This window comes from Lethenteron reissneri, unplaced genomic scaffold (genome assembly GCF_015708825.2).
Source record: "Lethenteron reissneri isolate LAM-NWPU_2019-01 unplaced genomic scaffold, ASM1570882v1 scaffold_1562, whole genome shotgun sequence".
Lineage (NCBI taxonomy): Eukaryota > Metazoa > Chordata > Hyperoartia > Petromyzontiformes > Petromyzontidae > Lethenteron > Lethenteron reissneri.
In genome coordinates this window covers 33108-45340 of record NW_026891292.1, presented here as the reverse complement: position 1 = coordinate 45340, position 12233 = coordinate 33108, and the positions used below count along the sequence as shown (strand labels likewise).

Here is a 12233-nt window from a genome sequence, read left to right as displayed (position 1 = left end):
CCGGGCGGCTCCCTGGCTCGGCAGAGCGGCCCCGTCGCTGTGGCACCACATACTCATTTGTGTGAGTGTACTCCGTGAGCGTACTCTGCGTGCGTGAGTTCGATTCCAACCCTGACGCATTTATAATTGCAGTTTACATTTTTATTTTTTCTCTCTCTCCCTGTAGTGGCATTGATTTTTCTCCACATTTAGAAACATGCATTTTGAGAATTTTGCTGCAATACATTTCCATATTTAACCCACTAAGTTGAGCTATCATTTGTGTCCAGGTCGATTCTGAAAAAGAGCTATGCAGCTCAGATGGCCTCACCTGGTAAAATAAAAATAGTGTACTGTGTTTGAGGGTTTCCAATTTAATTTCTTATTTAGCAGTTAAAGATTATGTTTCAGGAGGGTCCTGCATTGGACTGTTTAACCACCTCCAAATATATTTTGAGTTTAGGTTTGGGAGAAAAACGGAAAACCCATTGGAACACCAATGCCGACGGTGACGGCCGACGCCAGGATAGCGGCCACGGGCTCGAAGCGGGGGCAACCCGGCTCTTGTCCCAAGAAAGGAATCTGCTCCCCGCTGCCCTCCACGGTGGCGCATCGCCGGCGGGGCTGCACGCTGAGCCCCAACTTTTCCAGGAGGTCGGTACCAGCAATACACTCGTGGCATAACACGCTCGACACGTATAACTCCTGGTTACTCACCTGGTGTCCGAGGCGACCCTTAAGGGTGACCCTCCCCAGCAGTCTCATCCCACTTCCACTTGCAGTGTGCAGCGCACGATCCGGGGCCTGTCGGCGGCCCACTTCAACCCCGACCACGCTGCAATGTGTTGCACTCACGAGTGACATTACCGCCCCACGTGTCCAGCAGAATCCGGGTTTGCCGCCTGTTCACCTGCCCTTCCACGAGCGACGTGGCCCCCATTATTCCTGCCACCAGCTCCCGCAGCCAGTCACCCGCAGTCGCCACATTCTGGGATGTTGTTGTCAATATCTGCGTGGGGGTCATTCGTCACCATTATCATGACAGTTTATTTGTGTTGGGACCACGTGGATTGCACCTCTCTGTGGTCCCCTCTTTAGGGAGGCCTTGGTGTTTAACCCTGGTGCTTCTCTCGCGCGGCTATCTGGGGACTGTCTCTCACGAGATGCCCCCATTGGTCGCATAGATAGCACGCACGGGGAAGGGCGGTGGCTCCATAAGAGGCCCCTTTCCCACTCCCCCTTACCCTCCCAGTGCGCATTTGTTCGAGTTCTGCCTCTTATTGAGATACTCGCCTGGTTAGCCCCCCGACCATGGAGCGCAGCCCTCCCACCTCGGACTGGACTATCTCCGCTGTGGACTACAGCTTGGTCACATTCAGGTGTACTTGGGTTACCTCCTCACGTACTTGGGTTGCATGGCCTGTGGTCTCCTATGCCGGTCTGTATCCCTGCCACCCATCCTGGGGTTGTCTCACGGGGTCCTGGAGGCTCCCTCGTCCCCCCCCCCCCCCTCTCACCGTTCTCGCGAGCTTCTCCTCTGGAAGAAGACTTGCAATGGTGTGCTCCTGTTCCAGCCGTCAGAAATGCGCACGCTCGCGAGCAAATCTCTCACACACGTGCGCGTGCTCGGCAAGGGTGTTAGATGGGGGATATGGGCAGTTCGCATCTGGCTGCCACCACGTTGTGCTTGTCAGATACTGCTGAACTTTCTCGGCGGCGAGGTCATCGATGATCTCGGCAGTGTATCCCAGGCGTACGCTCTGTGTTAGCAAGCGTGATTTATTTTAGTATCCGCTCACTGAGATCTGAAGTGAGAAGTTCACATCGTGGTTATTGTTGTCGTGGTGGTAGTTGTTGTTTACCCAGGTAGAGCCTCGCTCCTTCTCTGTCTTGTAGGGAGGCCGCTTTGGATTGCACCACTCTTCGATTTCACATTAACATGCTAATTTATTACATTAACATCACTAGCCCCGGCCACTTCCTTATGACCCTTGGTCTACACCCATTTTAAAACCTTTTACAACAGTCTGCCTCAGCAGCAGACCATGCATTTTCTAGCAGAGTGTTTTTGTTTGCTTTCTGACCACAAGTATTGTGGTTAATGCACACATGATTCCTTATTTGGAATACAGTACAGTACTTATTTCAATTGTGATGTTTATTTTAGTTGCCGTTAACCTACCCCCATTATTTAGGTAATGCTTAAGTATAATGATGTATTTTGAGAAGCTCACAATGGCCCTATACAAAATTGCATTTCATACAGTAACAATGATACGCTAATCGATGCCTGGTTATAGTCAAGGGATCGTCCCCTGCTGGTCAACCATGTTACGCATGTTGATGATCTGGTCATGGCTACTCAATGATATTGAGTTGGAGAATCGTGTTCTATACCTGGAGAATTCCATGACGAAATGGGGCCTTGCATATGTTCTACAAAAAGATCACCTCCCTGGGAAAATCTTGACTTAAAGCTTTCGTAACTGCAGGAATTCATATTCTTTGGGTCTTTCGGTTAAGTGACGTGACTTTACCGAAAGACCCAAAGAATACCTCCCTGGGAATTTAATGTCATACAACACTGCACCTGCTCAGCTCTCCATGAATAATCAGGACGTTCTACACGTGGTGGAGGAGCGCCTATACCAGGTTAATGTGTTCATGACCTTATTTGGCATCCAAAGTGTCACTTCAAATTAGTCTAGCAGCATTCTTTCATTAGGCTCTGTAACACTATGTGGAAGCTGCCTGGACTTTTTTACATACAAAGCTGTGAGTGTCCATCGCCAAGGTCTAGTCCATTGCAAAGGTCTCGTCAAAAAACAGGCAATAGTCTACATTATAGACTGCCAATACACTCACCGAGGTTAAGAACCAGGCTACAGTCTACATTATAGACTGCCAGTACGCTCACCCAGAGGCGTAGCTAGGGGGGGGCAGGGGGGTACATATGTCCCCGGGCGCCAAGGTAAAGGGGCGCCTAAATGAGGCTTACAACGTTACATTATCACTTATTGCGGCGGGCGCGGCAGCCTGAAACTACTGCGCAAATCTACACCTCAACCTAAAAGTTTATATATCCCGCCACACACAGCCTACATTGCATGTAATTACATTTTCTCAGGTCATAAGATTTGTGGATGTGGATTTTCAAACTAAAAAAGTAACTGTCAAAAAATCTTTTTTAGGTTATATCGAGATACATGAAAAAGATGCAGCAAGCCTAGAAAGAGTCATCGTCGAGATACTGAAATTTGACAACATACCTCTAGCCGACTGTCGGGCACAATGTTATCACAATGCTGCTGTGATGACTGGGCATATATCCGGCCTTCAACAACGAATATGTGACAAAAATCACAGAGCATTGTTTGTCAACTGTGACAACCACAGCTTAAACTTAGCAGGAGTACACTCAGCTAAACAGGATCCACTTGTCGTCACGTTTTTTGGAACAGTTGAAAGTATATATTTTTCTCTCGTTCAACAATTCATTGGGAAGAGTTAAAAAAAAAGCTGTGCCCATCACAGTAAAGCGGGAGTCTGAAACACTCTGGAGTGCACGATCAGAAGCTGTTAAAGCTCTCTATGAAGGAATGGATGAACTAGTAGGGCTGCTAGACAAATTGTCGGAGGACGTAACTATGACGCCTGAAACCAGAAGTGATGCAGAACAGTTACAGGCATGCGTATTAAATTTTTACTTCATAGTTTTATTACATTTCTGGAATGTCATTCTTGGAAAAATGTATCGTGTTCAGAAGCGCTTACAGGGTCCTACTATGCATTTCAAGGAAGCAGCAACTGATCTTGAATCTTTGAAGCATGAATTTGTCCAGCTTCGTGATGATTTGAGCCAAGTTGCTGTAAAAAACGCCAAAACAAGATGCACAGCCTGGGGGATCGATGTGGACAGAAGAATTAGGTGACGTCGGAAGATGCCGGGAGAACTGGCACAGATGTCGATGCAATTCGTCGAAATTGCACAGATTTTGGAAATTTCTATGACACCGACATCAATGGCCACAAACTTTTCACAGAATTTGGAGATTGCAAAATGCTGCTCGGTAACCGGAATTAAGTTCTACCAGAAACTCCTTTGGATCTTCTTGGTTTTATTGTGTTTTATGGAGACGACATATTTGCGAATTTCACTACAAATTTTATTAACAGTAGCAGTTTCAATTGCAAGCTGTGAGCGGTCGTTCAGCAAATTGAAACTTATTTTGTCGTATTTGCGTGCTTCAATGGGACAAGATCATCTCAGCGATCTTGCTCTTCTTAGCGTTGAAAGAAAAACATTGGAAAAAACATATTTTCATTACGTGATTGACCAGTTTGCGACAGTGAAATCAAGAAAAAATTATTTTTTGTAGACTATGTCAACCAGTCTACGACAGTGACTGAGTGAGCCATGTAATATAATTTCTATGAATTTGCTTCTTTATATACAATGTTTCATTAAAATTGTTATTCCTTATTCGATGTAATAGGAAAATGTGATTAAACGGGGGGGGGGGGGCGCCAATTTTATAGTTCGTCCCTGGGCACAAAATATCCTAGCTACGCCTCTGCGCTCACCGAGGTTAAGAACCAGGCTACAGTCTACATTAGTCGTTTTTTTTTTTCTTATATTCACTTTATTTGTGTTATTATTTTCTATCTACTTGACTTTTCCGAAATAACCAGAGAATATTAATTCCTGCAGTCACGAAAGTTTTAAGTCAAAATTTAACCACCTTTTTACCATGCAAGTGTATGAACATGTGAAGTTTGTATTTGCTGTCAAGTATATTGACTCGATTGAACATGGAGGTTAAATCATAAATATAGTTTATTTTAGTTTTGCTTTGGAAATTTTCATAAGAATGGAAACAGTCAGGAAATTAACACAGCACATATGCAGCTGAAGTTAAATCTGTTCATCCTCGCATTCAAGTTAATCTGAGCCTGGCTTCACACCTCTAAGTTGCAAATGAACAATAATTTATACATTTCTGCATAATACAAATAGTATTATTTTCAAAAGCCTTTGCTAGGTTAACAATTTTTTTCTTAAATATTCCTGTCGTAGCTAGACAACCGAAATTGTGTGCTTGGAGTTTTTGGTAAACATTAATTTTGAAGACACTAGGGTGTCCAGGCATATTTATGACCATTTGCCCTCGCATTGTGTGCCTTAACAGCCCGTGTGATGAATTGGGGAATCTCTTTCACTATATCATGAAAATATGAATATGTATAGATGTGTAAGTCATGTGTGACTGTATATATGCATTCCTCTGTGCCTCAATACTCACATAGATGGTGTGGACATGCTTTTCTGTTTGCAGCTGACGCTCTGCAGAATTGGCCTGATGGAGCAAAGGCACTCAGCGCAGTTCAGTACAAGAAGGAAACAATGCGACCAGCATGCAAACAGCACGGATCGTACTGGAAACTTGACACAGCACCAGAGAACACACACAGGAGAGAAACCATTAGAGTGCTGTGTGTGTGGGAACGCATTTTCAGATTCATCTACTCTTAAACAACACCACAGAACACACACAGGAGAGAAACCTTTTAAGTGCAGTGTGTGTGGGAAGGCGTTTGCAAAGTCATCAATTCTTAAATCACACCAGAGAACACACACAGGAGAGAAACCTTTCAAGTGCACTGTGTGTGAGAAGGCGTTTGCACTGTCATGCATTCTTAAATCACACCAGAGAACACACACAGGAGATAAACCTTACAAGTGCACTGTGTGTGAGAAGGCGTTTGCATGGTCGTTCATTCTTAAATCACACCAGAGAACACACACAGGAGAGAAACCCTTCAAGTGCACTGTGTGTGAGAAGGCATTTTCATTGTCATCATATCTTCAGACCCACCAGAGAACACACACAGGAGATAAACCTTTCAAGTGCACTCTGTGTGGGAAGGCGTTTGCATTGTCATCAAATCTTAAGATCCACCAGAGAACACACACAGGAGAGAAACCTTTTAAGTGCACTCTGTGTGGGAAGGCGTTTGCAATGTCATCAAATCTTAAGACCCACCAGAGAACACACAGGAGATAAGCCCTTCAAGTGCAGTGTGTGTGGCAAGGCATTTTTTTATTCATCTACTCTTAAACAACACCAGAGAACACACACAGGAAAGAAACCTTTCAAGTGCACTGTGTGTGAGAAGGCGTTTGCACAGTCACCACATCTTCAAAGACACCAGAGAACACACACAGGAGATAAACATTTCAAGTGCATTGTGTGTGGGAAGGCGTTTGCACAGTCATCACATCTTCAAAGACACCAGCGAACACACACAGGAGATAACCCCTTCAAGTGCAGTGTGTGTGGGAAGGCATTTTTTTATTCATCTACTCTTAAACAACACCAGAGAACACACACAGGAGAGGAACCTTTTAAGTGCACTCTGTGTGGGAAGGCGTTTGCAATGTCATCAAATCTTAAGACCCACCAGAAAACACACACAGGAGAGAAACCTTTTAAGTGCACTCTGTGTGGGAAGGCGTTTGCAAAGTCATCCACTCTTCAGACCCACCAGAGAATACACACAGGAGATAAACCCTTCAAGTGCAGTGTGTGTGAGAAGGCGTTTTCAGATTCATCTGCTCTTCGACGACACCAGAAAACACACACAGGAGAGAAGCTCTTCAAGTGCAGTGTTTGTGGGAAAGCGTTTGCACATTCATCAAATCTTAAAAAACACCAGAGAACACGCACGCATCAGAAAATCCACAAGAAGTGTAATCTGAAATCAGCTTGTGAAAGTCAATGTGCTGCAATGACCCCATTAAATTTCGATTTAAAGCTTTCGTGACTGCAGGGATTCATCTTCTTGTTTCTTTCGGTAAAGTCACGTAGAAGGGAAGTAATAAAATAATAAAAATAAAACATAATAAAACAATTCTCACGACGTTTCGGCTACAACGCAAGCAGCCGTCTTCAGGTGAAGAATGAGACACTACCAAACTAGGAGCTTATATATAAGCTGCATTGGGGGTTGAAGAGCGCCTTAACAAAAAGAATGTGCATGTGAAGAGGGATTTAGCATATTCATGGAAAATGCGTAGGCGTTGGGCGGGGGGGTGTCAAAGTCATATTATGCCCATGCATTATGCAGGATCAGCAGCAACCAAGGGGGGTGCAGGGATTAGCAGTAACAAAGGAAGGAATGTTAATGATATGTAGCTGCAGTTACTCAACAACCACGTAGAAAACTAAAGTATAAACTACATAAAAAAACTAAAGTATAAACTGCATTGCACCATCAGTATACTTACTATACTCTATAATAAGCTGAGTTACTAACAGCAAGTAATACATTACAATTTTACCTCGTAAAAATTCTATAATATGCTTCCATCTAAACCTTATTCTCTTACATCACACGAGCATATACCGTACTATATACTGCCATAGATAAACCCAACATTAAATTATATACTGTATTGCTGTAAACCAACCTATATCTTATACATTTAATATCACACTATGTATTATTCTACACACCCTAATGTGTATCGAAATGGTTTATTACGTCCTTCCAATGATTGCTGAGCCAGAATCCATCTTCTCGGTTAAAGTTGTCTCTGTGTTTGTATATGTGGATCGCCTCATGAACGAATCTCTCATGATAGCCAGATGGCTTGCAGAGAACCTCTGTCTTGGAGAAGTCAATATCATGTGAGCCCACTGAGTTGTAACAGTGATCTGCCACGGCTGAGGTGTTAGTCCTACCGTGTTTCAGGTCAGCTTTATGTTCACGGATGCGGTCCGAGACATGTCGTTTGGTTTCCCCAATGTAACTGCTACCACAGAGGCAACTTAGTTTGTAGACGCCAGGGTACTGTATGTCTGGAACCACATCTTTTACAGACGGTACCAGATCACGGATTTTATGTACTGTGTTGAATCGGACCTGGATCTTGTGTTTAATCAGGATTTTGGAGATCTTTTTTGTGACCCCAGCAATGTAGGGTAAGGTGATGGTCTTGAAAGGCTCCTCAACAGGATCCTTCTTGATGGTTGGAGTGATGGCTTTGCGGATTGTATAGTCGGAGTAACCATTTGCCTTAAGAGCTTGGCGTACGTGTTTGAGTTCACTGGAAATGTGTTCATGGTCGGAGATGCATTGGGCTCTATGATATAGAGTCTTGATGAGGGAATTCTTCTGAGATGGATGGTGGTGGGAATCCGGTTTTAGATAAGCATCCGTGTGGGTGGCTTTCCTGTAGACAGAGTGGCTCATTGAACCATCAGGTCTCCTTTTGATTAGGACATCCAAAAAGGGTAGCTTGCCATCATTTTCGACTTCCATGGTGAATCTGATGGCTGGGTGTATGGAATTGATGTGGTCGAGAAATTGGTCTAGAGCAGGCCGGCCATGTGGCCAGATGACAAAAGTGTCGTCTACGTACCTCTTCCATAAGGTCGGGCGTAGAGTGGCAGTCTGGATGGCGTCCGTCTCAAATTTCTCCATGAAGATGTTGGCTACAACCGGAGATAGGGGGGAGCCCATTGGGGTGCCCTCAATTTGCTTGTAGAAGGTTCCATTCCAGGTAAAGTATGTATTGGTTAAGCAGTGTCTCACCAGGGGGGGTACCCCAGCATTCAGTCCTTGATGAACCAAGTCTTCAATGATTGCGATGGTGTCAGGCACAGGTACCTTGGTGAACAAGGAAACCACATCAAAACTGACAAGCAGGTCGTCTGGGGACAGGGCAATCCCCTTGATTGTCGATACCAGGTCAGTAGAGTTTAGTACTGCAGAGGTGGTTTTTCCAGTGAAAGGCCGTAGGATTTCGGACAAAAAACGAGCCAGTTTGTAAGTGGGGGAGTTGATAGTAGAGACAATGGGACGAAGAGGTGTATCTTCTTTATGTATCTTTGGCAAGCCGTACAATCTTGGTGGTCTGGCTGCAGAAGGTTTCAACGAGAACTGTTTGGTCTGATCAATTAATGCGGTTGAAGCAGAAATGATGTTGTTGGTTTTGGAGACGAGGCTGTTGGTGGGGTCTCTTTTTATTTTTGTATAGCTGCCATCGTTTAGTAGTTCTTGAATTTTGTTGTTGTATTCTATTTTGTCCATGATGACAGTGGCATTGCCTTTGTCGGCTGAGAGGATGACAATGTCATCCCTCTTTTTTAATTGAGCTAATTCAAAACGCTCCTCTTTGCTGATGTTGCTAGCTGGCATCTTAGCGTTTTTGAGGGTTACAGAGATTTCGGATCTTGCTACGTCTGCAGCGATGTGACTCAAGCCCTTGAGAGCTACATCTACTCGAGCAAGGGCTTGAGTCACATCGCTGCAGACGTAGCAAGATCCGAAATCTCTGTAACCCTCAAAAACGCTAAGATGCCAGCTAGCAACATCAGCAAAGAGGAGCGTTTTGAATTAGCTCAATTAAAAAAGAGGGATGACATTGTCATCCTCTCAGCCGACAAAGGCAATGCCACTGTCATCATGGACAAAATAGAATACAACAACAAAATTCAAGAACTACTAAACGATGGCAGCTATACAAAAATAAAAAGAGACCCCACCAACAGCCTCGTCTCCAAAACCAACAACATCATTTCTGCTTCAACCGCATTAATTGATCAGACCAAACAGTTCTCGTTGAAACCTTCTGCAGCCAGACCACCAAGATTGTACGGCTTGCCAAAGATACATAAAGAAGATACACCTCTTCGTCCCATTGTCTCTACTATCAACTCCCCCACTTACAAACTGGCTCGTTTTTTGTCCGAAATCCTACGGCCTTTCACTGGAAAAACCACCTCTGCAGTACTAAACTCTACTGACCTGGTATCGACAATCAAGGGGATTGCCCTGTCCCCAGACGACCTGCTTGTCAGTTTTGATGTGGTTTCCTTGTTCACCAAGGTACCTGTGCCTGACACCATCGCAATCATTGAAGACTTGGTTCATCAAGGACTGAATGCTGGGGTACCCCCCCTGGTGAGACACTGCTTAACCAATACATACTTTACCTGGAATGGAACCTTCTACAAGCAAATTGAGGGCACCCCAATGGGCTCCCCCCTATCTCCGGTTGTAGCCAACATCTTCATGGAGAAATTGAGACGGACGCCATCCAGACTGCCACTCTACGCCCGACCTTATGGAAGAGGTACGTAGACGACACTTTTGTCATCTGGCCACATGGCCGGCCTGCTCTAGACCAATTTCTCGACCACATCAATTCCATACACCCAGCCATCAGATTCACCATGGAAGTCGAAAATGATGGCAAGCTACCCTTTTTGGATGTCCTAATCAAAAGGAGACCTGATGGTTCAATGAGCCACTCTGTCTACAGGAAAGCCACCCACACGGATGCTTATCTAAAACCGGATTCCCACCACCATCCATCTCAGAAGAATTCCCTCATCAAGACTCTATATCATAGAGCCCAATGCATCTCCGACCATGAACACATTTCCAGTGAACTCAAACACGTACGCCAAGCTCTTAAGGCAAATGGTTACTCCGACTATACAATCCGCAAAGCCATCACTCCAACCATCAAGAAGGATCCTGTTGAGGAGCCTTTCAAGACCATCACCTTACCCTACATTGCTGGGGTCACAAAAAAGATCTCCAAAATCCTGATTAAACACAAGATCCAGGTCCGATTCAACACAGTACATAAAATCCGTGATCTGGTACCGTCTGTAAAAGATGTGGTTCCAGACATACAGTACCCTGGCGTCTACAAACTAAGTTGCCTCTGTGGTAGCAGTTACATTGGGGAAACCAAACGACATGTCTCGGACCGCATCCGTGAACATAAAGCTGACCTGAAACACGGTAGGACTAACACCTCAGCCGTGGCAGATCACTGTTACAACTCAGTGGGCTCACATGATATTGACTTCTCCAAGACAGAGGTTCTCTGCAAGCCATCTGGCTATCATGAGAGATTCGTTCATGAGGCGATCCACATATACAAACACAGAGACAACTTTAACCGAGAAGATGGATTCTGGCTCAGCAATCATTGGAAGGACGTAATAAACCATTTCGATACACATTAGGGTGTGTAGAATAATACATAGTGTGATATTAAATGTATAAGATATAGGTTGGTTTACAGCAATACAGTATATAATTTAATGTTGGGTTTATCTATGGCAGTATATAGTACGGTATATGCTCGTGTGATGTAAGAGAATAAGGTTTAGATGGAAGCATATTATAGAATTTTTACGAGGTAAAATTGTAATGTATTACTTGCTGTTAGTAACTCAGCTTATTATAGAGTATAGTAAGTATACTGATGGTGCGATGCAGTTTATACTTTAGTTTTTTTATGTAGTTTATACTTTAGTTTTCTACGTGGTTGTTGAGTAACTGCAGCTACATATCATTAACATTCCTTCCTTTGTTACTGCTAATCCCTGCACCCCCCTTGGTTGCTGCTGATCCTGCATAATGCATGGGCATAATATGACTTTGACACCCCCCCGCCCAACGCCTACGCATTTTCCATGAATATGCTAAATCCCTCTTCACATGCACATTCTTTTTGTTAAGGCGCTCTTCAACCCCCAATGCAGCTTATATATAAGCTCCTAGTTTGGTAGTGTCTCATTCTTCACCTGAAGACGGCTGCTTGCGTTGTAGCCGAAACGTCGTGAGAATTGTTTTATTATGTTTTATTTTTATTATTTTATTACTTCCCTTCTACGTGACTTTACCGAAAGAAACAAGAAAATGACCCCATTGTTCATGAAACAAGAACCAGAAGACAATCGCAGCCTGGACACTTTGAAAGGTATCAAGGTGAAATATGAAGAGGCGAAAGTGAAATGTGAAGAAGTAACAGTGACGAGCGTAGAAGTGAAGGTTAAATTTGAAGATTATTCAACTCCAAAATCGGACCTTCACATAGATGGAGGCAGTGTGAAACAGGAACTAAATTCTGACTGTGAGGCAGAGCGAGGCAACTCCCAGGAGTTTGTGGATGTGGAGGTGTGGGTGGACTTCTTAGACAATACAAAGTCAAATGGAGACCAGGTAGATGTGCAAGCTTCAGACAATTAAGCTCCAATGGATGCACCTTTGTCACAGGCCTTTCTAATGAATATAATGTGAAGTTGAACACTCAATTTCTAGGTTCAAACTAGAGTGTAAGCGTGGCCAGTATTTGTGAACCTGTGGGTTGGGGCGATCTCTAACCAGGAGTGACTCAAGTGTTTTGTATCATATCTCATCTTAGACACTCGATGGGTGCCCATAAT

The 12233-nt window shown here is 44.2% G+C and overlaps 1 protein-coding gene across 1 annotated transcript; it reads left to right on the top strand.

Moving 5' to 3' along the window:
• The first annotated feature begins 445 nt into the window (after positions 1-445).
• Positions 446-7006, top strand: LOC133362643 (zinc finger protein 501-like). The gene is made up of 3 exons (XM_061581561.1): positions 446-633; positions 5316-5990; positions 6157-7006. The coding sequence occupies exons 2-3, from the start codon at positions 5340-5342 to the stop codon at positions 6802-6804; spliced, it is 1299 nt and encodes a 432-aa protein (XP_061437545.1). The 5' UTR covers positions 446-633; positions 5316-5339; the 3' UTR covers positions 6805-7006.
• Positions 7007-12233: the final 5227 nt, after the last annotated feature.

Bases quoted from the DNA above. Each gene is read 5' to 3' on its own strand.
- LOC133362643 (XM_061581561.1), top strand. From the start codon at position 5,340: ATGGAGCAAAGGCACTCAGCGCAGTTCAGTACAAGAAGGAAACAATGC. The intron at 5,991-6,156 runs GCGTTTGCAATG...GTGTGTGAGAAG, and splicing joins AGTGCACTCTGTGTGGGAAG to GCGTTTGCACAGTCACCACA.